This window comes from Nicotiana sylvestris, chromosome 4 (genome assembly GCF_000393655.2).
Source record: "Nicotiana sylvestris chromosome 4, ASM39365v2, whole genome shotgun sequence".
In the NCBI taxonomy this organism is placed as follows: domain Eukaryota; kingdom Viridiplantae; phylum Streptophyta; class Magnoliopsida; order Solanales; family Solanaceae; genus Nicotiana; species Nicotiana sylvestris.
This window is the reverse complement of record NC_091060.1, coordinates 134,956,563-134,979,942: the sequence shown is the minus strand read 5'-3', so window position 1 is coordinate 134,979,942 and position 23,380 is coordinate 134,956,563. Positions and strand designations below refer to the sequence as shown.

The following is a 23,380-nucleotide window of genomic DNA, read 5'->3' as shown; positions in this document are numbered from 1 at the left end:
CCCGAGTTCCGTGGTTCTAGCACGGTCGCTCAACTGTTATATTCGGCTTGTTTATCTGATGTTTAATACAATTATGAACCATGTGCAAATTTTATCTTTTAACCACTTTATTAATTATTATTATTAGGAATGTGAACGTCGCTTAAAACATGTCTTTGGACTGCGTCACATGAAATGCACCCACAATCCGGAACATATCTTATTTGACGTTTTGGGATTTGGATTTGGGTCGCATGAAATGCACACCCCAAGTTTTAAGAAAGTAAATTATTAAACACGCGCCTAAAAGACTATCGCGTTATTATTTTTGGGAAGGCCACGAAATTCACTAAGCGGCCCTCCTGAATTCTAAGTAATTTAAAACAAGTATTTACTGAGGGCCCCGCAATTTGTATTTTTATTCGGCGAGGCTCATCTCATTCTTATTTTTGAAAGGATATCCTATAGCAACTACGTTTCTTGTCGTGTTTGTCTCTATCAATCGAAAGCAGGAGATAGTCCTAATTAATTAATACTTGCAAGTTATTTTATAACAGAATTCGGAAATGCTAAAATCAGGAACAAGGCTGCGCGCACAGTCAGTCGAATAAATAATTATGGGCCCAAATCCAGCCCACGCGCGCTTGGCCAGACCTGGGCCACTGCTCGCTCGATGCGGGCCTGCCTGGTCTGTCTTCGACCTGGGCTCGACCTTCATGAGGTTGAGGCCCTGGATTTGTGTTCTTTATCTTGAAACATGGTTTTAAGAGTTATGTATGGCAATTCATTGGAAAGGAAAGAACTTAATTTACAGTGTACAAATTTCATGCTTGGACTACATTACAGCATATATGGCAAAGTAAACTAAATCTGAGATGCAACCTAATTCATTGAGACCACTTTTATCTAACAGCATACATATACAACCATCATTCGATACCCTATATTGACATCAACTAGGCTTGTAAGCTAACTTCAGTATCCCAAAATATGAGATATTAGTCATTATATGACATTCAACACCATAGTACATATATATAAACAACATTTGCAGATCTTCTCTTTTACACTCATTGCTCAAACTTTTGAGTTACATTGGTAGTGTAATTGTGTACCTGGTATAGAGGACAAAGAAGGAAGGAATGATCAACTGGGTAGTAAGCAGTAAACACAGCAACAACAACCAAACAGTAACAACAGCAAACCAATAGCCACAAATGCTTTCCACAGTCCAACAGACAAATAGCGACAGTTTCCAGAGCAACAGAAACCACAGGTGGTCGAGGCCCAAACAAACAATCCCAGAAAAGAGTAATGAACCAGTAGGAAATCCAAGATACCAAATGTGACAGCAACAGAAAAACCCAATAACCACAAAGCTCAGCTAATACCCGATACAGTTTCAGCAATCAGGAAGACTAAGACTCGAACCACAACACACAGAAAACTCAGTATAGTAACAATCGCAGCAGAAATACACAGCCTTTCTCTTAATGGAACAGTAATGATCCTTATTAGAATAACTGGCTTGGCTAGAATAGCCCAACCAATTTAGCTTCTCCTGCAGTTTTGGGCAGTGATTGGTTAAAGTGTTCTGAAAATTTCCCCTTTTGTTTTCTCTTTTTTCTGAAGACCAAAAGTCCAGCCTCGTTTAAGTTATCAAATGGCCTATTTATAGGCCAAATGAACCAGTACAGCTGAGCTGCCTGCCCTGCCAATTGGCAGAATGCCCATACCCTTTAAGCCCATGCCTAAGCATCTTTGGTGCCAGCCCCTTTGCTCCCCACGCCTGGTCTTTGTTTAATCAAGAGTTATGGGCTCGTTTTATTTATTCATTTTAAACCCATACTCTTGTGTCTTGTCCCCCCATTAGCATTAGTTTAATCCTAATTTCGTACCCCATTTGTCAGCTCACTTAAACTAATTACTTCTGTTCTTTTTGACACCCCAGAATACCCCTGTTAAACCCTGGTTATCACTGTCTTGACCCTTTGCAGCATCAGGGCATTTTTGAACTGATGAGAGTTCAAATTCAGGACTGCCTAGACTGAACCCTTTTAGTCATTTTTATAATGCCAACAAACCATTTCAAACATTACTGGGACATTCAGTCAGTGTCCGAGTTCAATTAGTTACGTGAAAATACTAGCTCATTCGATTCATTAGTTATAGCAAACTAATCGACGACATTTATCGAGTCGACTATACTAATTATAACAGGTAATAATCAGTCGCTCATATAAACAATACATTCAGGGACCTAAAGGGTATCAGACAACTTTTGTTCAATTACTAGGAACCTATATAAGTTTATTCATTTGACGACTAATCTAATCGAACATGTTCATCACAGAATACATTCAAATCATACACAGAAAACAATTGACCAAATAAAAGGTCTTTACATAGATGAAAGAAATCCAACAAAATAACAACCAAACACAAAGAGATATGCTGACAACTATATTTAGAAATAAAACAAAAGAAAGGAAAACTTACCAAAACGTTTAAATCAAACAGACCCAAATCTGATTCAACTTCGAATTTTTGAGGCCGAACAAACTTTAATCAGGGTGTTTTCACATGAGAACACCTTGATTAAGGTCTATTAGACCTCAAACCCTTGTCAAGACCGGCCGGATTCCCCAGGTGCATGTGTTTCAAGTTCTGGATTTTCAGATCTGGATTTTTAGGAGTTGTGGGTAGATTCGGACCAAACCAAGCTTGGTTTGGTCACGAGGAAGGTCAGGGGAGTGTCTGGTATGAAGATGGGGTGGTTTGGCATAGATCGAGTTTTGTCTCGAATCTTCAAATCCAGATTCGAGACGATAGGAGGTGATTCGAGGTTCGTGGTTAGTGGATTCGTGTTCAAGGTGGTTGGATGCTTTAGGGGTGTGAAGGGGGTGGTCACCGGCGTTCATGCCGCCGGGTTTTGGTGGAAGGGAAACTAGGGCGGCGTTAGGGTTTGGGGGTTTCAGGGTTCGGGGAAGGAGACGAGTGAGGGGTGGGGTTCGGATAGGGGGCGTGGGGTGTAAGGGAAGGTTTATATATGGTGAGGTTGGTCGGATCTGAGCCGTTAGATCAGATGATCTCAACGGCTTAGATCTGATGCTGAGAAATGGGACGGGGTCGTTTGATAGTTAAACGGGGTCGTTTGGTTTAAGTGAGGGGTTGGGTCGGATTGGTTATTGGGTCGGGTTTGAACATGGGTTACTGAAAAAGGTCCTGAGCCGTTGGATTGGCCTGGACGGACGGCTCAGATCGAACGCCCTATACGGCGTCGTTTTGGGGGCGTGCCTGGGCAGGCCTGGTTTGGACTGGGTCTTGCCTTGGCTTTGGGCCTCATTTTGGGGCCCAATCCGATTTTCCCTTTTCTTCTCTTTTTTTTTTTCTTTTTCAAATCAACAAATTAAACTAAAAATTCCTAAAAATTGTAAAAATTAAAATAAACTTACACACATATTGGTTAGCACCTATAACAATTAACACACCATTTTAACATATATTTTTGATTTTTTTTTTCCTTTTTTGGAGTAACTGGCTAAACCATTGCTTATGAGAACAAAGCTTCATGTGTTGGTCTAAGATTTTCTAAATTGCATATAGCAGCACTTGTATGCATCAGATCAACAATATATGATAAGTCCTCCCTTCACAATTGGTTTAGGATCAGAAACCAAATATTTTTACTATCTTTTGTTGTGTGGTATATGATTAATTTCTCTACCATAATACACAAAGATATGTTTCCCAAAGATGATTGGGGATATATGTTAGTTTTTCTAACATTTGGGGGATGGAATAAACAGTTGAAAAATATGCTATATGAATCGAATTATCATGATCCTCACTTAGAAGATAATTCAAGTCGAATGCCAGAAGCATTTGCTGATCCAAAATTAAATATCATATTTCAGCTGCAAATGCTCCTATTAAAATTAAAGTCCCTGAAGGATAGAGTTTACTGTACGCATGAAGCGTGGTAGACCAATCGGTTCCAAAGGTAACAATCCTTGAAAAATAGTAGGAGCTAATGATCAAAATGAGGAGGAAATAAGCTCTAGAAGAGCCCACGACATAACATTTCATGAAACTCCCGAAAAAGTTCAGGTACCTGAAAATAAAGAAAGTGATGAGATCTCCACAAGTTATGTCGCTTCGGAACTGACACAAAATGATCGTCGACGATATATTTAATACAATATAGTGCACAATATTGTAAAAGATTGTGAGGATCGGACTAGCAGTCCAGACACTTGAAGATGTCATACCATTTAGATACAAGTCTTAACCTATATGACTTATTTGGCTAAATCTATATGAAGATCCTTGAAGGATTGAAAATGCCCGAAGCATATAATTCAAAGTCTTGAGAAATGTACTCGATCAAATTATAAAGATCTTTGTACGGTTTAAAGCAATCTGTGCGCGTGTGGTATAATCGCCTCAGTAAATATTTGCTGAAAGAAAGTTACATAAATTATGTTATTTGTCCATGTATTTTTATAAAGAAAATGTCATCAAAATTTACTAGCAAGATATAGTTCTTCTCCTACACGGAGACATTGGAACGGGATTAAGCATATATTGCGATATTTAAAGGGAACTCTTGATATGGGTTTGTTTTATGCTAACAAAGATAGTGCAGACCTTGTTGGTTATGCAGATGCAGGTTATTTATCTGATCCCCATAAAGCTCGATCTCAAACCGGCTACGTATTTACATATGGAGGTACTATCATATCATGGCGCTCCACAAAGCAATCTATTGTTGCTACTTCTTCAAATCACGCTGAGATAATAGCTATTCATGAAGCAAGTAGGGAGTGCGTATGGTTGAGATCAATAATTCATTTTATTCGAGAAAAATGTGGTTTGGAATGTGAGAAAAGACCCACAATTTTATACGAAGACAATGCTGCATGCATAGCCCAATTGAAGGGAGGATTTATAAAAGGAGATAGAACGAAGCACATTTCACCAAAATTATTCTACACACACGATCTTCAGAAAAATGGTGACATTGATGTGCAACAAATCCGTTCAAGTGATAATCCAGCAGATTTATTCACTAAATCTTTGCCAACTTCAACTTTTGAGAAGATGGTATACAAGATTGGAATGCGGAGACTCAAATATTTGAAACAAGGTTTTCATCAGGGGGAGTAAAATACGCGATGCACTCTTTTTCCCTTACTACGGGTTTTCCCATGGGGTTTTACTTATAAGGTTTTTAATGAGGCACATAGCAATGCGTTTTACTAAGTATGTGTACTCTTTTTCCTTCACTGGGATTTTTTCTCACGTGGTTTTTCCTAGTAAGGTTTTAATGAGACACATTATCTTTTAATGAACATCCAAGGGGGAGTGTTATAAATATATTATATTATGGATGTTCATTTAGTACTCCGTTGTAAATAATCTTCCTGAAGAAGCTTATCCATATGGGACTCCACCGTAAATATGTTTATCTATTTAGTACTCTATTGGAAATAAGCTTCCTGAAGAAGCTTATCACTTCGGTACCCGGTTATGGATAAACATTACCCTAGGTAGAAGATTATCCATACCGGGTATAATAAGCTTATCCATTCAGTACTCCGTTATGGATAAACATTGCTCTCAGTAGAAGATTATCCATATCTGGTATAGTAGCAGCTTACACAGCAGCTTGCAGTAGCAGCTTACACAGCAACTTGCAGTAGCAGCTTACAGTAGCATCTTACACAACAACTTGTAGTAGCAGCTTACACAACAGCTTGCGTAGCAGCTTACAGTACTCCGTTATGGATAAACATTGCTCTCAGTAGAAGATTATCCATATCTGGTATAGTAGCAGCTTACACAACAGCTTCCTTTCTTCTATAAATAGAAGAGATTTCAGTTCATTATGTACATCAGTTTGAATTCGAATAATATATCAGTTTCTCTCTATACTTGTCTTTACTTTATAGTCTTTATTTTATAACAATTTGTTATTTGTAAGTTATGAGTAATAATCATGAATTGTTAGAATGATGAATTATTAATTTAGATGATCCTATTCATCAAAGCTAATTAATAATCCACATTGAGATCTTTAAATTTTCGAATAAATTATGGCAATATTGGCAATGCATAGTTTTGTATCATAAATCAAATGTTGTTTTAGTTTTACACGTTTATATTAACACTAAGAGTTTTTACGGCAAAACTAACCCTATTGTATTGTATTGTATTGTATTGTTTTTTAGATTTAATATTTAATTGTTACTTAAATTATATTATGTCATATTATTAAATTTATTGTTATGTAATAATAAAGAGGTTTAGTTTAATGATTGATTTGGTGTGATTATGTTGCCTTGTTTCTTTTCTCACTATACTTTTACTTGTTATTAATTAATAATTTTATTTCGTCTAAAATGGTAATTTTACTATTTCAAAATAAAGAAAAAGATAATTATTTATGATGCCTTAACAAGTTATAATATATTTCATGACAGTATAACACAACTAAATTAATTTAAATTACTTATATGGAAGTCTTCATGATAAATGCTAATTGAACTTAAAAAATATCATAAAATCAATTAAAGTACAGATAAAATTAATCATCTACTTAATTTGCATAGGCTGAAAGTTGCAATCCCATAATTGAAAGACGTATAATGACTTTAGGTGAAATTGTTAGTTTTCAGTACATATTGATATTTTGTTTTTAACTACTAAATGTTTTCAATGTAAAATTATATTTTCCCTCATGATTATTTAGCTATTACTTGAATCTTATTTTAAAGTGTAATCTTATTATTATTTTATTTTCAACTAATTTCATTGGAGTTGCACACATTTAAGAACTTAGTATACTTACAAGAGACAATTGGTGATAAATCACGAAAGGGTCATCTTTAATTATTTTATGAATATTTGTTAAAAATATAACATTTAGATTAGTTAAAGATATTTTAATAAACCTATAAGTTATTATGCAATATCATAAACTCAAACAATAATAAATATGTATTAAATCCGAACAACAACAACAACGACCCAGTAAAATTTCACAAGTGGGGTATGGGGAAGGTAGTATGTACGTATATCTTATCCCTACCCCAAAGGAGTAGAGAAGCTGTTTCCGGAAGACACTCGGCTCAAGATAATAAGAAAAATAAAAAGAAGAGAATATTAGTTTCACCACAGAGATCATAGGAAAAATAGGAACATAAAATGTAGAAGGAAAAATGCAAAACAAAAATGATGGCTAGTAAATAGGTCCTGCACCGAAAAGAGAAAATAGTAAGACACTGCAACGCCCCTAGCTATTTCAGATAAAAACCCTACCAGACTAGGCTCACAACAGTACAAGGTAACGCAAGACTCAGTTACCTCCTAGCCTACAACCGTAATACTCGACCTCCATAACTTCCTATCAAGTGTCATGTACTCGGAAATATGAAGTTTCGCCATATCCTGCATGATCACTTCTCCCCAATACTTCTTAGGCCGCCCTCTACCTCTTCTCGTGGCCTTCACATATAATTTAATGATATAATTTATTTGTATACTATATTTATTAAATAATATAATGTAATACGATACGTTAAACAACGTTTTGAAGTTTTGGAGAGAGATGTGACGTAAAAGTCCTTTTTAGAACTACAGTTATTCGCTTTATTTTTTACCCTTGTTTTTGTCAGGCAATTATTCGATTTAGACAGGCTCTTTTCTTTTTTTAAACATGCATGTTAAAGGTTTTCTTTTTTCTTTTTATTTTCCCATTACAAGATCACACAACGACCGGCCGTCTAATTACAGGTAAAATCCAACGGCGACTAACCGGAGCAATATTTATTTAATTAAGAAAGAGTTAAGGGGCCCCACTTTCGTGCTGTGAAGTTTCCCTGTCTGCAATTACTCCTCACAGCAACCATTTTTAGATCTTCAAATTTTCCTCTTCTGAAATAGCTCCGAATCATTCCAGCAGGATCCGACCCGGTTACAGTCCAGCTCATCAACTGACCCCTAGCTTCGCTTGATCCGAATTCATGTAAGTTCTTAAGCTCATTGCTTTTAATTCACAGTAAAATTGAAGGGTCAATAGTCGGAAATGTGTGATCAATTACTGTGATTTGTTGTAGTTATGGTGTTGATGAATTGGAGGTGTTGTTTAACAATGAGGTTTAAGATCAATTACAGGGTCTAGGCAGTTGAAGAGTGAGTGAGGAAAATTAAAATGCAGCGTATACCGGCTACAATTGAGGAACAGTTAATACTAAAAGCAATCAAAGAAGAATGTCCCTGGGAGAATCTTCCGAAGCGGCTTCAGGCCACGGTAAATTCCAAAGAAGATTGGCACAGAAGGTTTGTTTTCCTTTTTTTTTTTTAGTTCTTTCCAAATCATGTTTATGGTGGAGCCTACTGCTTTCGTCCAATTTTGTGGTTGGAAGCTATTATTAATAATTCCATCGATTCAACTTAGCATGGTTATGCTACTTCGTGAGTTATGGCACTTCGATTCACTCAAGATTTTCTTTTGTCTCATATCAAAACAGAGGATGAAAGGTTATAAATGTTTTGTTGAAGACAAAATTAAGTAAATAAACGTGTCGTATCAAACTGTTTAAACTTTTAGTTGAGGTGGTTACACTTCAACGTAGTATTAGATTACGGTTTCAAATCTCACCGCTATCCTTCGTTAAAAAAAATCGCGTGCTTGACCCATGAAAAAGAACAAGGCTTGCTAGCACATGATGGCATTGGTTGAAGATATGATTGAGTAAATAAAGGTGGTCACACTATTCACCAATTTCAATGAAAGCATACATGTCCGGAGGTGGATTTTAGGACAATGCAGTGCTGTTAAATTTTTGGCATGCTTGAAGTTCAATGTCACATATCTATTTGAACTTGTGTAGGATATATTAGCTTCGGTTGTAACTTTTTGTTTGACCTTCTGCAATTAAGTATGAAGCGAACAGGTGTATACGAGGCTATCAATCTTGAGCAAACTTGTAATGATGTGTAATGAGTTGGGAATACTGTGTTTACTAGGACAGTCTAGGTTCATTTAAAAGTGGAATGGTTAACAGTAGTGAGTGGTGAGATAGTGCAACCTTTTCTAGGTCTATAACTGTTTGTCATGAATGTTTTGTGGTCTGACGTCAATTTTTGGAGGTCCACCAGCTATAACATTTCATGAACACTCTTTTTAGAACTTTAAGGATACAGTTTGATCCCAAGAATGTGCATTTGTGATCATTGATCCACTTTTATTTATTGTGATTTGACTCATGGACTCACTATAAGTTGACTCTACTGCAACCCTCTTCCTTTATTTACTTGGAGCAGCTATGCGAAACTCGTAGAAGTGAATTCATATATAGAGAACCCCTAAATGGCTCCTAATAGAGCGGGATATATAGAGGATTCATACCGCCAGTCCAACTAGTTTGGGATTGGGGAGTAGTTGATCGGTTGATTAATTGGATTTAGCATTGTAGCAAGACAAGATACAACACTCTAATAGAAAATAATCGTTTATATCCCTTATTTCTTTTTGGTGCACCCATGCAGTTCCTCTTTGTATAGAAGATTGGGTGCTATTTGTAGAGAATCATATTATTATGCAGGTCTCCACTTTTTGGTATACCTCTTGTATGGAGGTCTTATGCCCAGTATTTATCAATAAAATTTATTACCTTATCAAAAACAAAAAAGATACAATAATATTTTGTTTCGTGAAGTTTTGACTTAGATTTAGTATTTTTGTTGTGATCAATAGATATGATACTTGTAAATATTTCATTTTAAATCTTTCTTTGCTTATGGACAATCACATGCTATTCTTGCAATTAGTAGTTTACTTGTGCTTATATTTTCTACTGATTGGGGTTTATGCAGGATAATTGAACATTGCATAAAGAAGAGACTCCTGTGGAACACTTGCTTTGCTCGTAAAGTGTGTAAAGAAGGTGAATACTATGAAGAAATGTTGCGCTATCTCCGACGGAACTTGGCGGTGTGTATTGGGTGGAAATTTTTTCTCATCCTTTGTACTACAAAGTTGTTATAGATTTTACTCGAAAAACAGTTCTGCTTAGAAAAGTAGTGACATGAAAGAAGGAAAAAAAATGATGTTTTTTAACTAATTTTTTCTTTCAAAAATTTCTTGTTCTACTCACGAAAAAGACATGTTTTGGTTTCCCATTCTGATCAACACGGGGACAGAGTTCCAACTAAAGAAGCTATGCACTTTCCAGTTTCCACCATTTCAATCAATTTATTTCTTACATGACATGTTTTACCTTTTGAAATCAGTATTCACGTGACATATCTATAACTTAGATCATCATATGTTTTTCCGGACACAAGAGTGTGCATAGCTCCAAAGTTCTTAATGAATATTAAAGATGAAAATTGTTTATCGTGGATTATCTATTCAATTTTACAATGTATTGGTTTCAGGGTTAGAAATTGCAAGTCATTAGAAAGTCAATTGAAGCCATAAAAGTAAGCTTGTTTTTATTGTGAGACATGCTAATCAAAAGGCTTAGACGAAAGAAAAAATTTAGCATCATTTACTGAAAAAGAAACAAAGCTTTCTCCTGATCAGTGCAGTTCCTTCTTTTTCACATTAGTAAGAAAAGGATTTATGGCAACTCTTTTATATAGTCTCTTTCCTTTTTTTTTTGTGTGTGGGGGGTGGGGGGCTAAAAAGCATTATGCGTATTTAAATATTTGGGCATACGTAATGGCATTGCCTTTGGCACAGAAGTACATATGTACCGAAAGACTTGGTCATCTTTTGATCTTGTTTTTTTTTTAACAATGTGTTCTCTATTTTAATTTTAATGCCTTAATGCTTATGAAGCATACATTTCTATAAAAAGACTTGGTACTTTTTCTGCCCAATTAGATTTTATTTAATCTCCGGATAATAGAGATGGCATCCCAATTAATCAATTAGAGAAATTATTAGTAGAAGAGAAAAGAAATGAGAGTAAAAGATGTCCCCAACAGGTGAAGATAATGAGAAATTAGTCAAATGCTGATTTCTTATTACCTTCAAGACCAATAAAGTTATATCTTGGATATGCACCTAATGAATTGGAACTAATGCACAATAACTTAAATGTCATTATATTCTGCTTGCAGCTCTTTCCATATCACCTTGCGGAGTATGTTTGCCGTGTCATGAGGGTGTCTCCTTTCAGATACTACTGCGACATGATTTTTGAAGTCATGAAAAATGGTATAGCCTCCTATCATGTTAGTTCAGAATTGACTATTGAGGGTGTATTTTTCTTTGCTCGAAATTTTAAGTAGATTCTGATGCTGACACGCTGTATAGCGTACTTAGATTATGTCCTAAATTCTCTTTGCTTAAAGATGATTGCGCTTGTCAACAAAAAAAGATGATACCTTTCCACTGGGCATTTCTGCAAGTTTATATGCAGCTTAAATGCTTGCACTTTTAGTTACTAATTCGAGGCTATTATTTCTGGAAGAGAACTCTTTGGACGGCTTAATAGTTCTATTGCGCTTTTGACACAAGAGCGGCTCCTGAACCAAATATTTCAGCAGCATTCCTCTCTCTCTCTCTCTCTCTCTCCCTCTCCCTCTCTCTCTAAAGTCCATTCATGTGTACCTCTTGTATACAATCTTTTGCCCAGTCTTTGTCACTGCTAAAAGGTGGTCCTCCTTCTCAGTTTGACACCATTTGATTAGGAATGGAGTTTAAGATATTAGTTTGACTTGTGTATTATATTAGTAGTAGTGGATAACATAACACTAATAAAGCAATGGTTCAGTAGTCAGTTAGATGGAGAAATACACCAGTTTAAATGACTGAATAGTTTAATATTTGGACACTTGAAACTTTTGAAAGTTGTGAGATAATATTGTTTTTGGACATTTCAAAACAGATAGAATGTGACATAAATTGACATGGATGGAGTATTTACTCATCTTTAATTTATTTGCATGCTATAGTAGTGTCGGATGCGCTATCTTTTCTGTAGTGATTGCCCTACATGGTCTTTTTATTAAAGCAATCTAGCATGTGCTGTAGAAGAATTATTCGGTGTTTGCTGTCAACTGTTTATACTAAGATTTCCTCACAGTTTTCTGCATTTGACTGCTGATTCTCATTGTCATAATTTCTATGGATTGCAAATGTTAACGTGTCCTTCTTGCTCTGGTCACTTAAATTGTCCAAAGAAATTTCAGGTTCTTTGCAATTGGTACCAATAATTTCTATGGATTGCAAATGTTAACGTGTCCTTACTTCTTCAGCTATCACTAGATTGTTCACGGAAATTTCAGGTTCTTTGCAATTGCTACCAGTCTTATGGGGTTTCTGACTCTCTGTTATCATGAATGCAGAGCAACCCTATGACAGCATCCCAAATTTTAGTGCTGCAGATGCCTTACGGCTTACTGGAATTGGAAGAAATGAATTTATTGACATCATGAACAAGTGCAGATCTAAGGTATTGTCGCGTGTTCGTATCTATTGTGACAGATAGCAAGTAAAGGTCATGATGCTCCATGAAAGCAGGATTTGTTAAACTTATAAGTTTCAAGTAGTAGAAATAGAAAATTAGAGTCCTGCTGGAATTTGTTCTTTTAGGTAGGCTTTTGCAGGATTTATATAGGTTTAAAGCTGTTTTATTGTGGTTACAGTTAGGGTTTAGGTTAGCAGCATTTTCAACTTAAAATAGGGGTATTTTTTGATGTCTTACTTTGTCACGACATTAGGGTCTTTGCAAGTTTAAGCCATTTATTTATGTATTCTTTTATTTTAACAAAAAAGCTGCCATTTTGCAGATTATTAGTGTTCTCATTGCTGCTTAAGTTATCTCTTTTGGAAAATAAAATCCATCTTTATTTCTCTATTTCCGTTTGCTGTTAGTTTTCTCCACTACTTGCTGCACCAAGGTTAACTACTACACTTGCAATTTCACTACCAATTCTATTATCCTTGACGTGGACTTTTATGGTAAATGGCCTACTGTTGGAAAAGAAAATTCTTTCCCATATTTTTTCACTGCTTCTGGATTACCTTGTAAGTTCCTCCCCTTGTCTTGGTTTAAATGGCCTAAATGGCTTGGAGCGGAAATTGCAATATAAGTGATTAGACTAGTGCATCCCTCCAATGTTACCCTTTAACTGAATAAGGTGATCATCTAAGGTGGACCCTCCAACATTAGAAGTCACCAGCAGTAATCATTCTTGAGTTTCACTTCTGTTAATCCCCATACACAAGTATGCCCACTTTCATGATCTCTTTGTGATAAAACAGAATCTTATTGACATCACAACATGATGGTATCGAAAATCTGTACAGAGCTGAAAATTGGCTTAGCTACACTAAGCTAACAAATTGTTCCAGTCATCTATACAAGGGAATCTTCTCTTTACGTTGAAAAAAATACATGAAACAAAATTCGTTTGGAGTTAGCTATATCCATTTCAATATCATGAAACAATCTTCCATTTCTTTCATTACAAGCAAACTGCCCTAAAAAACATAATGGTTTAGTTCTCCAGACAGCATTCCAGTCCTTCCAGAAGTTTTCTATATCCTCCTGCTTGTGAATGTCTCCTTTTTTGGGGGGCAATGCAAAAGAGGAAAACATCGAGAGAATATAATACACCGTTTCGTGTAGAAAGATTAATGAAGGATGCTGGCTATTCACCTTTGTCCCTTTGCTCAAATTGGTCAGGGTTCAGGGAAGATCCATTAATCTCACCGTCCTGAGCTCTGTGGCTAACCTAGGCTTTTCGTCATGTTGTCTATTGTAATTTCAGTTATTTTGGATCTTGACAGAAAATTATGTGGAAGCTAAACAAATCAATAGCGAAAGAACTATTGCCTACACAGCCGGTGGACTTTGTTATTGAGCCATGGTGGGGAGTTTGTCTTGTCAATTTTACCCTAGAGGAATTCAAGGCAAGTTGACACCACCATCCTAAGAAAAGAAATATCTGGCTTTCCGACGTGGCGATTGAAATATTTGTTTTTGTCGTTATTCTCCTTTTCATAGAAATTGACTGAAGAAGAAACGGCAACAATAGATAAAATCTGCAAGGAAGAAGCAAACTCTTTCATTCTTTTTGATCCTGAAATTATAAAGGGGCTTCATCGACGAGGATTAGTCTATTTTGATGTGCCGGTCTACCCTGATGATCGTTTTAAAGGTTAGACACCATTTATGTTTCTTTTTGTAATATTTTGGAATAAATCTACCAAATTGCTTCTTTTGGTTAACCTTTCTTCATTTTATTTTTTGACCACCATCTAGTAAATTACCTGGGAGGTGATGGGTATTGCACCTCAATTTTCCTTTCATGTGACCTCTTTCCGAATCCAACCACCTGCAGAGTGCAGAATAAGAAGTTGGTATGCTTTGACTTACCTGTTGCTTGGATCTAGTTGGTCCTATCCTTGAATCCAGGCGCGAGCAAATTTCTTGTGTAGACTATTTATATTTGAGTTCGGATTGCTTTCTCCACAATGTGATGGCATGTATATATCATATTCATTTAACCTTAGAATTTCCTATCTACGGTTAGGTCTACTTAAACCTTCTAAATGTAACCAAATAATAACTTCCGTCTAATGCAAGGAACTTCTGAATTTCTTTTCCACTCCAGGTTATTGGAGCTGTGAGTCTGCTCTGGAGAAAATATTTACTTAGACTATCAAAGTCTCTTTGACAATTAAACGGAAACAAATTTACCGAATAAAAAAACCTTCACTCGTACATAAGATGATATTTTGACGTTCCAAATAGAGCCTACTTATACTAAGAAGGGAAAAAGTTCCAAATGGAGCCTATTCATTCCAAAAAATGCAGTTGTTGCTTAATTCATCATGCTCATATGGATGTTTGCCATGACCTATTGGCCGTAACTCAAATTTTTACTGTTAGATTTTTTATGCTCGTCATATATGATAAGACATCATGTCTAGCTGAATTAGACATTGAGCTTTTGTTAGAGATTCAGTCAGGAATATTAATTGAATGAAGAGATGAAACTCTTTTATATCTGTGGTTTAACTGTTCTTTAGTATATTTTAAATAAATTCTGCCCATTCTTGCACTTTTATGCTATCTGTTGAATCCTTTCATCTGAGACTTTAGGTTGTTCATACACAAAATATTGCAGTTTCAAGGCTTGAAGGATTTGTTTCTAACCGGGAGCAGTCCTATGAAGATCCAATTGAGGAGTAAGGCACTTTCCATTAACACAGGAATCTCATATCATATTTCCGTATGGTATACACGGGGGGTCCATATATAACATGTCACCTTCATTATCCAGGGTGCTGTATGCTGTTTTTGTGGTCTCAAGTGAGAATTCAACTGTTGCTGAATTGGCTGCAACACTACAGGCTGATCTTTCTCAACTTCAAGCAGCTGCATCTTTTGCTTGCCGATTGGGATGGGCTGTCAAACTAATAGACCCAGCATCTATTCTGCAAGATCCTAATGTTCCAGGGTCACCTAAGAGCCTTCTTAGTGACGAGGAAGATGGTTCTCATGCCAGCTTGGGCTCTGCAAATGTGTCCTCTGATGGCAGTGCTTTTCAACAAGTAGACATTCCATGGACAGAGAATAATATCAGGGCTTCTGGTTATGCTCGGGTTGCTTTTCTTGTTGATGCTAATATAACATCTTATCTTATGATGGGATCTGTATCACCAGGTTTTCTCTTCTCTCAACTATATTTCTGTGTTCCTTATTCTCATAACTGTGACAAACACTATAAAACAAAATAGGTCCTGGAATGGTGATTCAATTACATTCATTATTACCAACTGCATTATTAAAAGCACTTTTCAACTGGTGCTTGCAAAACGAACTGGGGTTTTCTGATACATATACCTACTGCAGTTTCTGTTGTGGATTTTATGGATGGTGTTATGTCAGCTGCAACTACTCATCTTTCTTGAAGTTTCCTACCTTTTGAATGAACTTCTACCGAGTTACTGCCAGTGAACAGAATAGTTATGTGTGAAAGCCAGTTTTCCTGCAAGTACGAGGAGAAAAGCTTGGTCTGTTCCTGGGAAACATGACAGATCTTCCCAAAAAGTTATAGTGATGTAATTAGAGATTAGCATCTTGTGCCGTGGCTCAAGATTGTCTGTCTGTGTTAAAGCAAAAAAGTTATAGTGATGTAATTAGAGATTAGCATCTTGTGCCGCAGCTCAAGATTGTCTGTCTGTGTTAAAGCAAAAAGTTATAGTGATGTAATAAGAGATTAGCATCTTGTGCCGCAGCTCAAGATTGTTTGTCTGTGTTAAAGCACCTTTCTTATACAGCAACAACAATAACTACGCCTCAGTCCCAACTCCCAAGCTAATATATACAGACACACACACACATTTTTTATATATATAGAAGTTCTTTATATTTCCTACCCATGTATAAATCTCTGAAAGGCGAAACAACTCCTAGAAAAGTATAGGATGTAGAGTAAAAGTCTAACATGACTTAAACATATTTTCAGCTAATATATATCTCCTACATAGATCATTTTCTTGCATTGTGCCTTATCTTTCACTAAGCCTGCATGACTCCGAAGAAATTGTAGGTCCATCAATATAGCTTCATTCCAAGTGATTTTAGGTCCACCTCGTCCACTTTTAATGCCTTCACTCATTATGGTTTCACGAGCGGTGCATCAGGCGGTCCACGCTAGACATGACCATACCATCTCAACCGACCTTCTCATTTTATCCTCGATGGATGTTACTTGAACCTTCTAGCAAATGTGGTCATTGCTAATCCTGTCTAGTCTTGTATGACCGCACATCCATCTTGTCTAGCTTAGAGCACCTTTCTTATGCAGCTCAAAAATCTTTTTCCCTGATTAGGTTGTAAAGGACCTTATTGCTTGATTTTTTCTCTACTGTGCATTTTTGAAGTTGTGTCACTGTTTCCATATGCTAACTGTACACCAAAACTTTATTTTGTGTTTCACTTTTTGATATTGTACACATTTCATGGATGGATCTGAAGTTCATTGGTTATCCTGATGTCAATGTTGGTGTGCATCGAATTTCTGTGTTTGCAGTATCAGAACTTCAGTTTTTTTCTCTGCAATCTGTTTTGAACTCTGAAGTAACCGTTTTGCAGGTCTAAAATCACATGCGGTGACATTGTATGAAGCGGGAAAACTAGGTCATGCTAGTATTGCAGATCTTTGTAAAGATTTGGGCACACTCGAGGGGACAAAATTTGAAGGTGAACTGCAAGAGTTTGCCAATCATGCATTTAGTCTTCGGTGCGTCCTGGAATGTCTAGCATCAGGTGGGGTTCCAGCTGGAGAAATAGAAAAGACTGGCATTACGTCTTCAAGAAGTGAGGATGCTACTTCAATGACAAAGGATATTTCACTTTCTGAAAAATCAGGAGATACACCAACAGACAAATCTGAGCTAGATAATGAAGATATGCCACATTCTGAAACACCCCAAGTGCCTAATGATGAAGAACCTCTATCAGGAACAAAATCTAAAGAAACAAATCAATCAGACTGGGAGATCAAACCAGAGGTCAGTTCTGAGAATCATGAGAAATCAGTATCCGCTGATATCTTAGATGCTGATAAAGAGTTGAAGAAACAAAGAAAATACCGCGTGGATATACTCCGCTGTGAAAGCTTGGCTGCTCTCTCACCGGCTACTTTAGATCGTCTATTTCTGCGTGACTATGACATCGTTGTATCCATGGTTCCCCTTCCTCCTTCTTCAGTTTTGCCAGGACCAAAAGGCCCTGTTCATTTTGGACCTCCCTCCCATTCATCTATGACACCCTGGATGAAATTGGTGCTATATTCTGCTACTGCTAGTGGACCTCTGTCAGTTGTTCTGATGAAAGGTCACTTATTAAGAATGCTTCCTGCACCATTAGCTGGCTGTGAGAAAGCACTTCTATGGTCATGGGATGGATCTTCCATTGGAGGTTTAGGGGGGAAGTCTGAAGGGAACTTGGTAAAAGGAAGTATACTTTTACATTGTATAAACTCACTACTCAAGCAGTCTGCAGTCCTTGTGCTTCCCCTCAGCAGATATGATCTCGATGAGGCTAGAAGAGTTGTTACTTTGGATATTCCCTTGCCCTTGAAGAACTCTGATGGTTCAATAGCTCAAGTAGGGGAGGAACTAGGACTGTCCTCCAAAGAAACTTTCAATCTGAATTCGCTATTAGATTCTCTGTCTAACAAACTTAATTTTTGGACCATTGGTTATATTCGCCTGTTAAGACTTTACAAAGATAGAGTCCAAGATAATATCACACCTGATGACGAGAAGTATGAATGGGTTCCACTAAGTGTAGAATTTGGTATTCCACTGTTTAGTCCAAAATTGTGTAATAATATATGCAAGAGATTAGTTTCTTCACAACTACTCCAAACAGATTTATTTGGAGAGCACCATGATGCAATGCAAGAGTTAAGAAAGAGATTGCGAGATGTTTGTGCTGAGTATCAGGCCACAGGTCCAACAGCAAAACTCCTTTACCAGAAAGAGCAGCCAAAGGAATCATCCCGGCATCTTATGACCTATGCAAGTGGAAGGTGGAACCCCATTGTTGATCCTTCTTCTCCCATTTCTGGTGTCTCTAGCGAACACCACAGACTAAAACTTGCTCATCGGCAGAGATCTAGAACAGAAGTTCTGAGTTTTGATGGCAATATTCTGAGGTGCATTTTGATCAATCTCTCTCACATTTCATAGATTGATTATACTTTTCTTACTATATTGTTATCTTTAGAATCTCTGACATATTGCACCTAAAGATTTTATCTGTTTAATATCTGGATATGTATTGTGGACAATTTAAGTGCTGTCCTCTAAGGGCATGTTTCCAGTTTATGCATCTGTCTTGATTCTAAATAAGGGATTGTAGGGCTAGTATTTTGGAAAGCTTGTATTTCACTTTTGCCTTGCATGTCGTACTGGGGTTCGTGGTAAGGTAGTTGTTGCACAAGTTTGGAAGAGAACACCACGAAAGCTTTCTTCTGAATGACATTAAAAAAAATTCTTCTAACCTTCTTTACAAAAGCTAAAATGCAACTGTAAAGGTGAAAGTAGTTATATAAAATTGCTTACAAGTAACAAGAGTCTCTTATTTGGTGAAATATTTCAGCAGATTAATTTATTAAACAAAACATTTAACAAACTTAATATTCTGAAGGAAATGATGAAAGATCTCTCTGAATAACCTTTTGACTGTCAAAATAGTAAAAGAATTATCTGAATAATCTTACTCAAAAAGGGAATTATCTGATAATCTTTTGTTTTCTTGCTTGCTGCAATGAATGACGCAAGAAGTAGGAGCAGAAGAAATGGTTGTTGCTAGTCAGAGCCCTCTTGCACCTTGAACAAACCCCCCAGGGAATTGCGAAGGACTTATTTAATGTTGTTCTAGATTACTGGTCCCTTTCCATGTTTCAGTAATCTGGATTCATTAGTTTACGGGTGGAAAGTTTATAATTAGCATAAAATCTGGAATATCACTCTCTTGTGAAACTGATAACCACACTGATTTGCCCATCTGAGACATACGATGTCAACTTTCTGGTCGTCTCTTTTTGTTGTTCAAATACTTTCCAAGGATTTCATCTCATCAGGACAGAGACCTTTTGGGAAAAGGATGCCCCGCAAGAGTTTATGTACCTGGAGAAACAGTCATTGATGATCATTATCGAGTAATATGACCACCATTAGTGGGATCTGGAGATGTAAAGTTGCTTGGTATAGAACATGTTGTCTTGGGAAGCTTGCAGAGCCAGGGTGTTGTGGAAAGCATGATATATATATATATATATAAGATGCTAACATTTTGTGTTCAACATGCTTAGAGAGGGACAAGAAACTTGGCACATAACTCATATCGAAGTAACATATGGTAGAAGGCTTCTGATGTTGGACTTGAAGCATGGAACATTGACCTACCAGCTTTTGAGTAAATTACTGACATCCACTGTTACAAAAATTTTACCGGCGGTTGTCACTCAAAATAAACTAAATATGAAACCGTTACTGTATATGCATTTTCTGTGAGACATGATATGTACATAGTGCCCTAATCTTGGATGTCATGGCATATCCGAGTCTTTTTTCTTTTTTATTGTAGGTCTCGAGAGGTCATCGACACTTTTCTTTGACTATGTGAGATAATGGTATACGATATAGTTTTTTTGCAGTTTGATGGCGACAGAGGAATTTAAACTTTCTAACCTGCTTTTTCGGCATTTAACTTTCAAGGATGCTGAGCAGTTGGTGAAGATAATTACTCCCTCTGTCTCAAAAAGATTGTCCTAGTTTCACTTGGCACAAACTTTAATAAAGAAGGGAAGACTTTTGAGATATGTGGTCTTAAATAAGCTTAGCATTTGTGCGGCCGTAAAACTTTTAAAACTTATGGTCTTAAATTTGTCGTAACATTTGTGTGGCTCTAAATGCTTCCTATTAAGGAAATATTGAAAGGTGTCAATCTTCTTGAAACGGACTAACAAGGAAATAGTGCCAATCTTTTTGGAAAGGAGGGAGTAGATACCTGTTGCATGTAAAAATAATTTGTTTTAACCTTGAGACTTGGCTTGTGTTGCTTAACATTTATATGACTCCTAAGTTCTTTAGAATATTGAGTAAGTCCAACATCCCTCACTTTGAATCCTTTCCCATGTTGTTGCTTCATGGCAATCTGCACTCTGCAACATAGGCCTCTATAGGATCTGGATAACTCATAGTTTAGTAGTAAAACCAATCCATAGGATAATGTGCTGTAGCGAGACCATTTTAGAAAGCTTATATAACCTTGTCTCTGAAGCAGAAATGCATTGCTGAAATTCTGAATGCTCATATAGTTTCTTCTTTCTAAGTTCTGTTATCATGCTTTTCAAATAAACTTGCAGATCATATGCTCTGACGCCTGTTTACGAGGCTGCCACCAGGCCAGTTGAGGAATCTCCCTCAGTAACTACTACTAAGGTTGAAAAAGATGATGCTGAGAATAAAGAAGCGATTTATCCTGGTGTAAACCTTCTATTTGATGGATCTGAGCTGCGCCCATTCGAGATAGGTGCTTGTTTGCAGGCTCGTCAACCTGTTTCTTTAATTGCAGAGGCGTCTGCAGCATCTACTATTTTTTCAATCAAATAGGGTTAACGATAGACATCTTCAATGTTTATTTTAAGAAAGAAGTGCTCTAGTGGCCAGTTTTTCGAGAGTATCATTGACTACCGTCCCGTGCTTTGCTGCTGCTGGTTTGTTGGCTAGATTGTTCCCGACATTGAATTGATGACAATATGGGAAGGTATTGAGGTAATGAAAGAGATTTTGTGAATTTCTTATGTTTAATTATGCTTTTACTAAAAAGTGAATCTCAACCGTTTATAAATGCTAACTACTTCACAATCAAGTATAATAGGTCCAAAAACATGTAATCTCAATATCCTTATTGTACATGAGTCTATTCTTCACTCTATTTGAGCTATAATATCTGTTTTGTTTTCTTGTTGAATCTTTTGATCTTCCTGGCCTACTAGAATTTGTATAAGATGAGGCACTTATTTGTTACTTCTTACTAACACAGAGAGTGTTGTTGTGCACAGTCAGGTGCACATATTCAGAGAAGGTGCCTTCTAGGGACTTTTTTTAGGTCAAATGAAGTAATAAAAGCTCGAAAGCTTTTTGGAGAATGAAGCTACCAGTTACTTATTTTATATCTTAAAACTACAAGTTGCTTTATGTGCTTTATGTCTTGTTATTACCATGTATTCATTATGTTTGCAACATATAAGCCTTCTGTCAAGGAAGTTAAGGGCTTAGGATATGAGACCAAATTCTGCATATTGTCAAGCTTAGTATTCCCCGTTTTTCTTGTTTTTTTCTTCGCTCCCCTTTTCTCTTTTCCCATTTTGCCTTCTCTTACATTCTAGGCCCGCGATAAGGTTTCACGAGCTCTCAAGAATTTTGAAGAGCTGTATGTTGGAAGTTTTTCATTTTCCTAAACCTAAAAGTTTCGATCACTATAGAAACTTAGTGTCATTGCTGGTGAGATATAAGGTGAAGCTGAAAGTTGCATGCAGATGCTCACTTGTTTCTGTAGGCTTACTGAGCCAGTCTTACCAGAGCTGAGAGCTGTCTTACACACACACGCAAAAAAAAAAAAAAAACGGAGAGAGGAAGAAAGCCTCCTCTCACAATTGTTATGATGCCCTTTCTCAGAAGTGTTTAAACCCTAAGAAGTATTTATTCTATGTTATCTTTTCCACATTTGAATCACTTTAGCTTTCATGATTATGATTCATTGATTTGTTCAAAGTAATCTGTTGTCCATTCCATTGATTCTTTGCTAATGTTCAAAACTAAGATTTGACTTTTCTTTGTAATAGGATGGGATTTACGGAATGGGAGAGTCTGTTTCCTTGTCAATAGCTGTTTTGATTGGGATGGAATACAAAACTCTACCTTATGTTGTACTCTTACATGGCTGGTAGATGTTAAAAAAAAAATAGGACCTTGTTTTCCTTAATCTTGAAATGGATCAAAGAATAGGATATCCTTATGCTTCAGTGTGCAAAAGTGTGTTTGTGGAACATTCTCTGTGTAGAATCCTCCTGAGACTTATTTCCTCGTGTTTCACTTGCAGGTGGTGCTTCTATTTGCACGAGTTTGGTAGATGCAGGTACTATGATGAGGAATTCTGTTATTTTGTAGAAGAGAAAACCATGTCTACTCGTACGTGGAGCTGTGGTCACAAACTAGTCAAACAACAAAGAGCCTTCTATTCCAATTTTGCACATAAGATATGAATTAAAAGTGAAGGTAAAAAATATCAAGGTTTGTATTCTGTAATATGAAATTACGGCATTTGCATATTGAGGAAAAAAACAATGATGTTGCTGATATGCCACATTTTATTTCTATTTGTATCTACTGCTATCTGAACATATCAGCTGAGCATTGATATTTAAGGCTCCATTTTTGCTCAAAGGAGCTGGGTGAAACTAAGTTTTGAACATTTGATATGGTGTAATTTAGAAAAATTGTTGAATATTCGAAGATTGCCAAAACAAAGTTCTGAATGCTAAAAGTGCTCAGATTGCAAACAGTTTTGCTTTTTCCATGTTGGTTTGTTTTATGGAAAACATGTACAATTGTGGTGTTTAGTTTTATGGAAGACGAAACAATTGTTCTCTGGCAAACAAACTACAATTGTTGGTTGTTCTAGAGAACAGAATATTGTATTTTTAGTTCCAAGTGATTAAATCCTTTACTTTTGAGAAATAATTAGCTCCAAGATCTGAAAAAGAAAATCAAGTAATAGTAACCACTATTTGTTGTACTTTTGGCATTCTGCAAAAATGGTTGAACTGTCCTAGAGTCAAACTAGTT

General features: G+C 36.5%; 1 protein-coding gene across 4 annotated transcripts; it reads left to right on the top strand.

Annotated features, from left to right (window-relative positions):
• The first annotated feature begins 7,730 nt into the window (after positions 1-7,730).
• LOC104241651 (uncharacterized) lies at positions 7,731-23,096 on the top strand. Of its 4 annotated transcripts, XM_009796597.2 has the most exons (13): positions 7,731-7,776; positions 7,943-8,008; positions 8,158-8,322; positions 9,862-9,979; positions 11,116-11,212; positions 12,346-12,452; positions 13,793-13,915; positions 14,010-14,163; positions 15,136-15,196; positions 15,292-15,674; positions 17,109-18,678; positions 20,896-21,304; positions 22,635-23,096. In XM_009796597.2, exons 3-12 carry the CDS (start codon positions 8,195-8,197, stop codon positions 21,140-21,142), a joined length of 2,988 nt encoding a protein of 995 aa, XP_009794899.1. In that variant the 5' UTR covers positions 7,731-7,776; positions 7,943-8,008; positions 8,158-8,194; the 3' UTR covers positions 21,143-21,304; positions 22,635-23,096. The 4 variants fall into 4 exon arrangements, with proteins under 4 accessions (XP_009794899.1, XP_009794898.1, XP_070028350.1 ...); XM_009796596.2 differs by lacking the exon at positions 7,731-7,776 and having other exon boundaries at positions 7,783-8,008; XM_070172249.1 differs by lacking the exons at positions 7,731-7,776; positions 20,896-21,304; positions 22,635-23,096 and adding an exon at positions 19,307-20,866 and having other exon boundaries at positions 7,783-8,008.
• The last annotated feature ends 284 nt before the right edge of the window (positions 23,097-23,380 follow it).

What these genes read in the sequence shown, in the direction of transcription:
- LOC104241651 (XM_009796597.2), top strand. Translation starts at nt 8,195, where the DNA reads ATGCAGCGTATACCGGCTACAATTGAGGAACAGTTAATACTAAAAGCA. An exon ending in ATCTCCGACGGAACTTGGCG is followed by an intron (nt 9,980 to 11,115) that starts GTGTGTATTGGG and finishes TTCTGCTTGCAG; the next exon opens with CTCTTTCCATATCACCTTGC. An exon ending in GATGGGATCTGTATCACCAG is followed by an intron (nt 15,675 to 17,108) that starts GTTTTCTCTTCT and finishes ACCGTTTTGCAG; the next exon opens with GTCTAAAATCACATGCGGTG.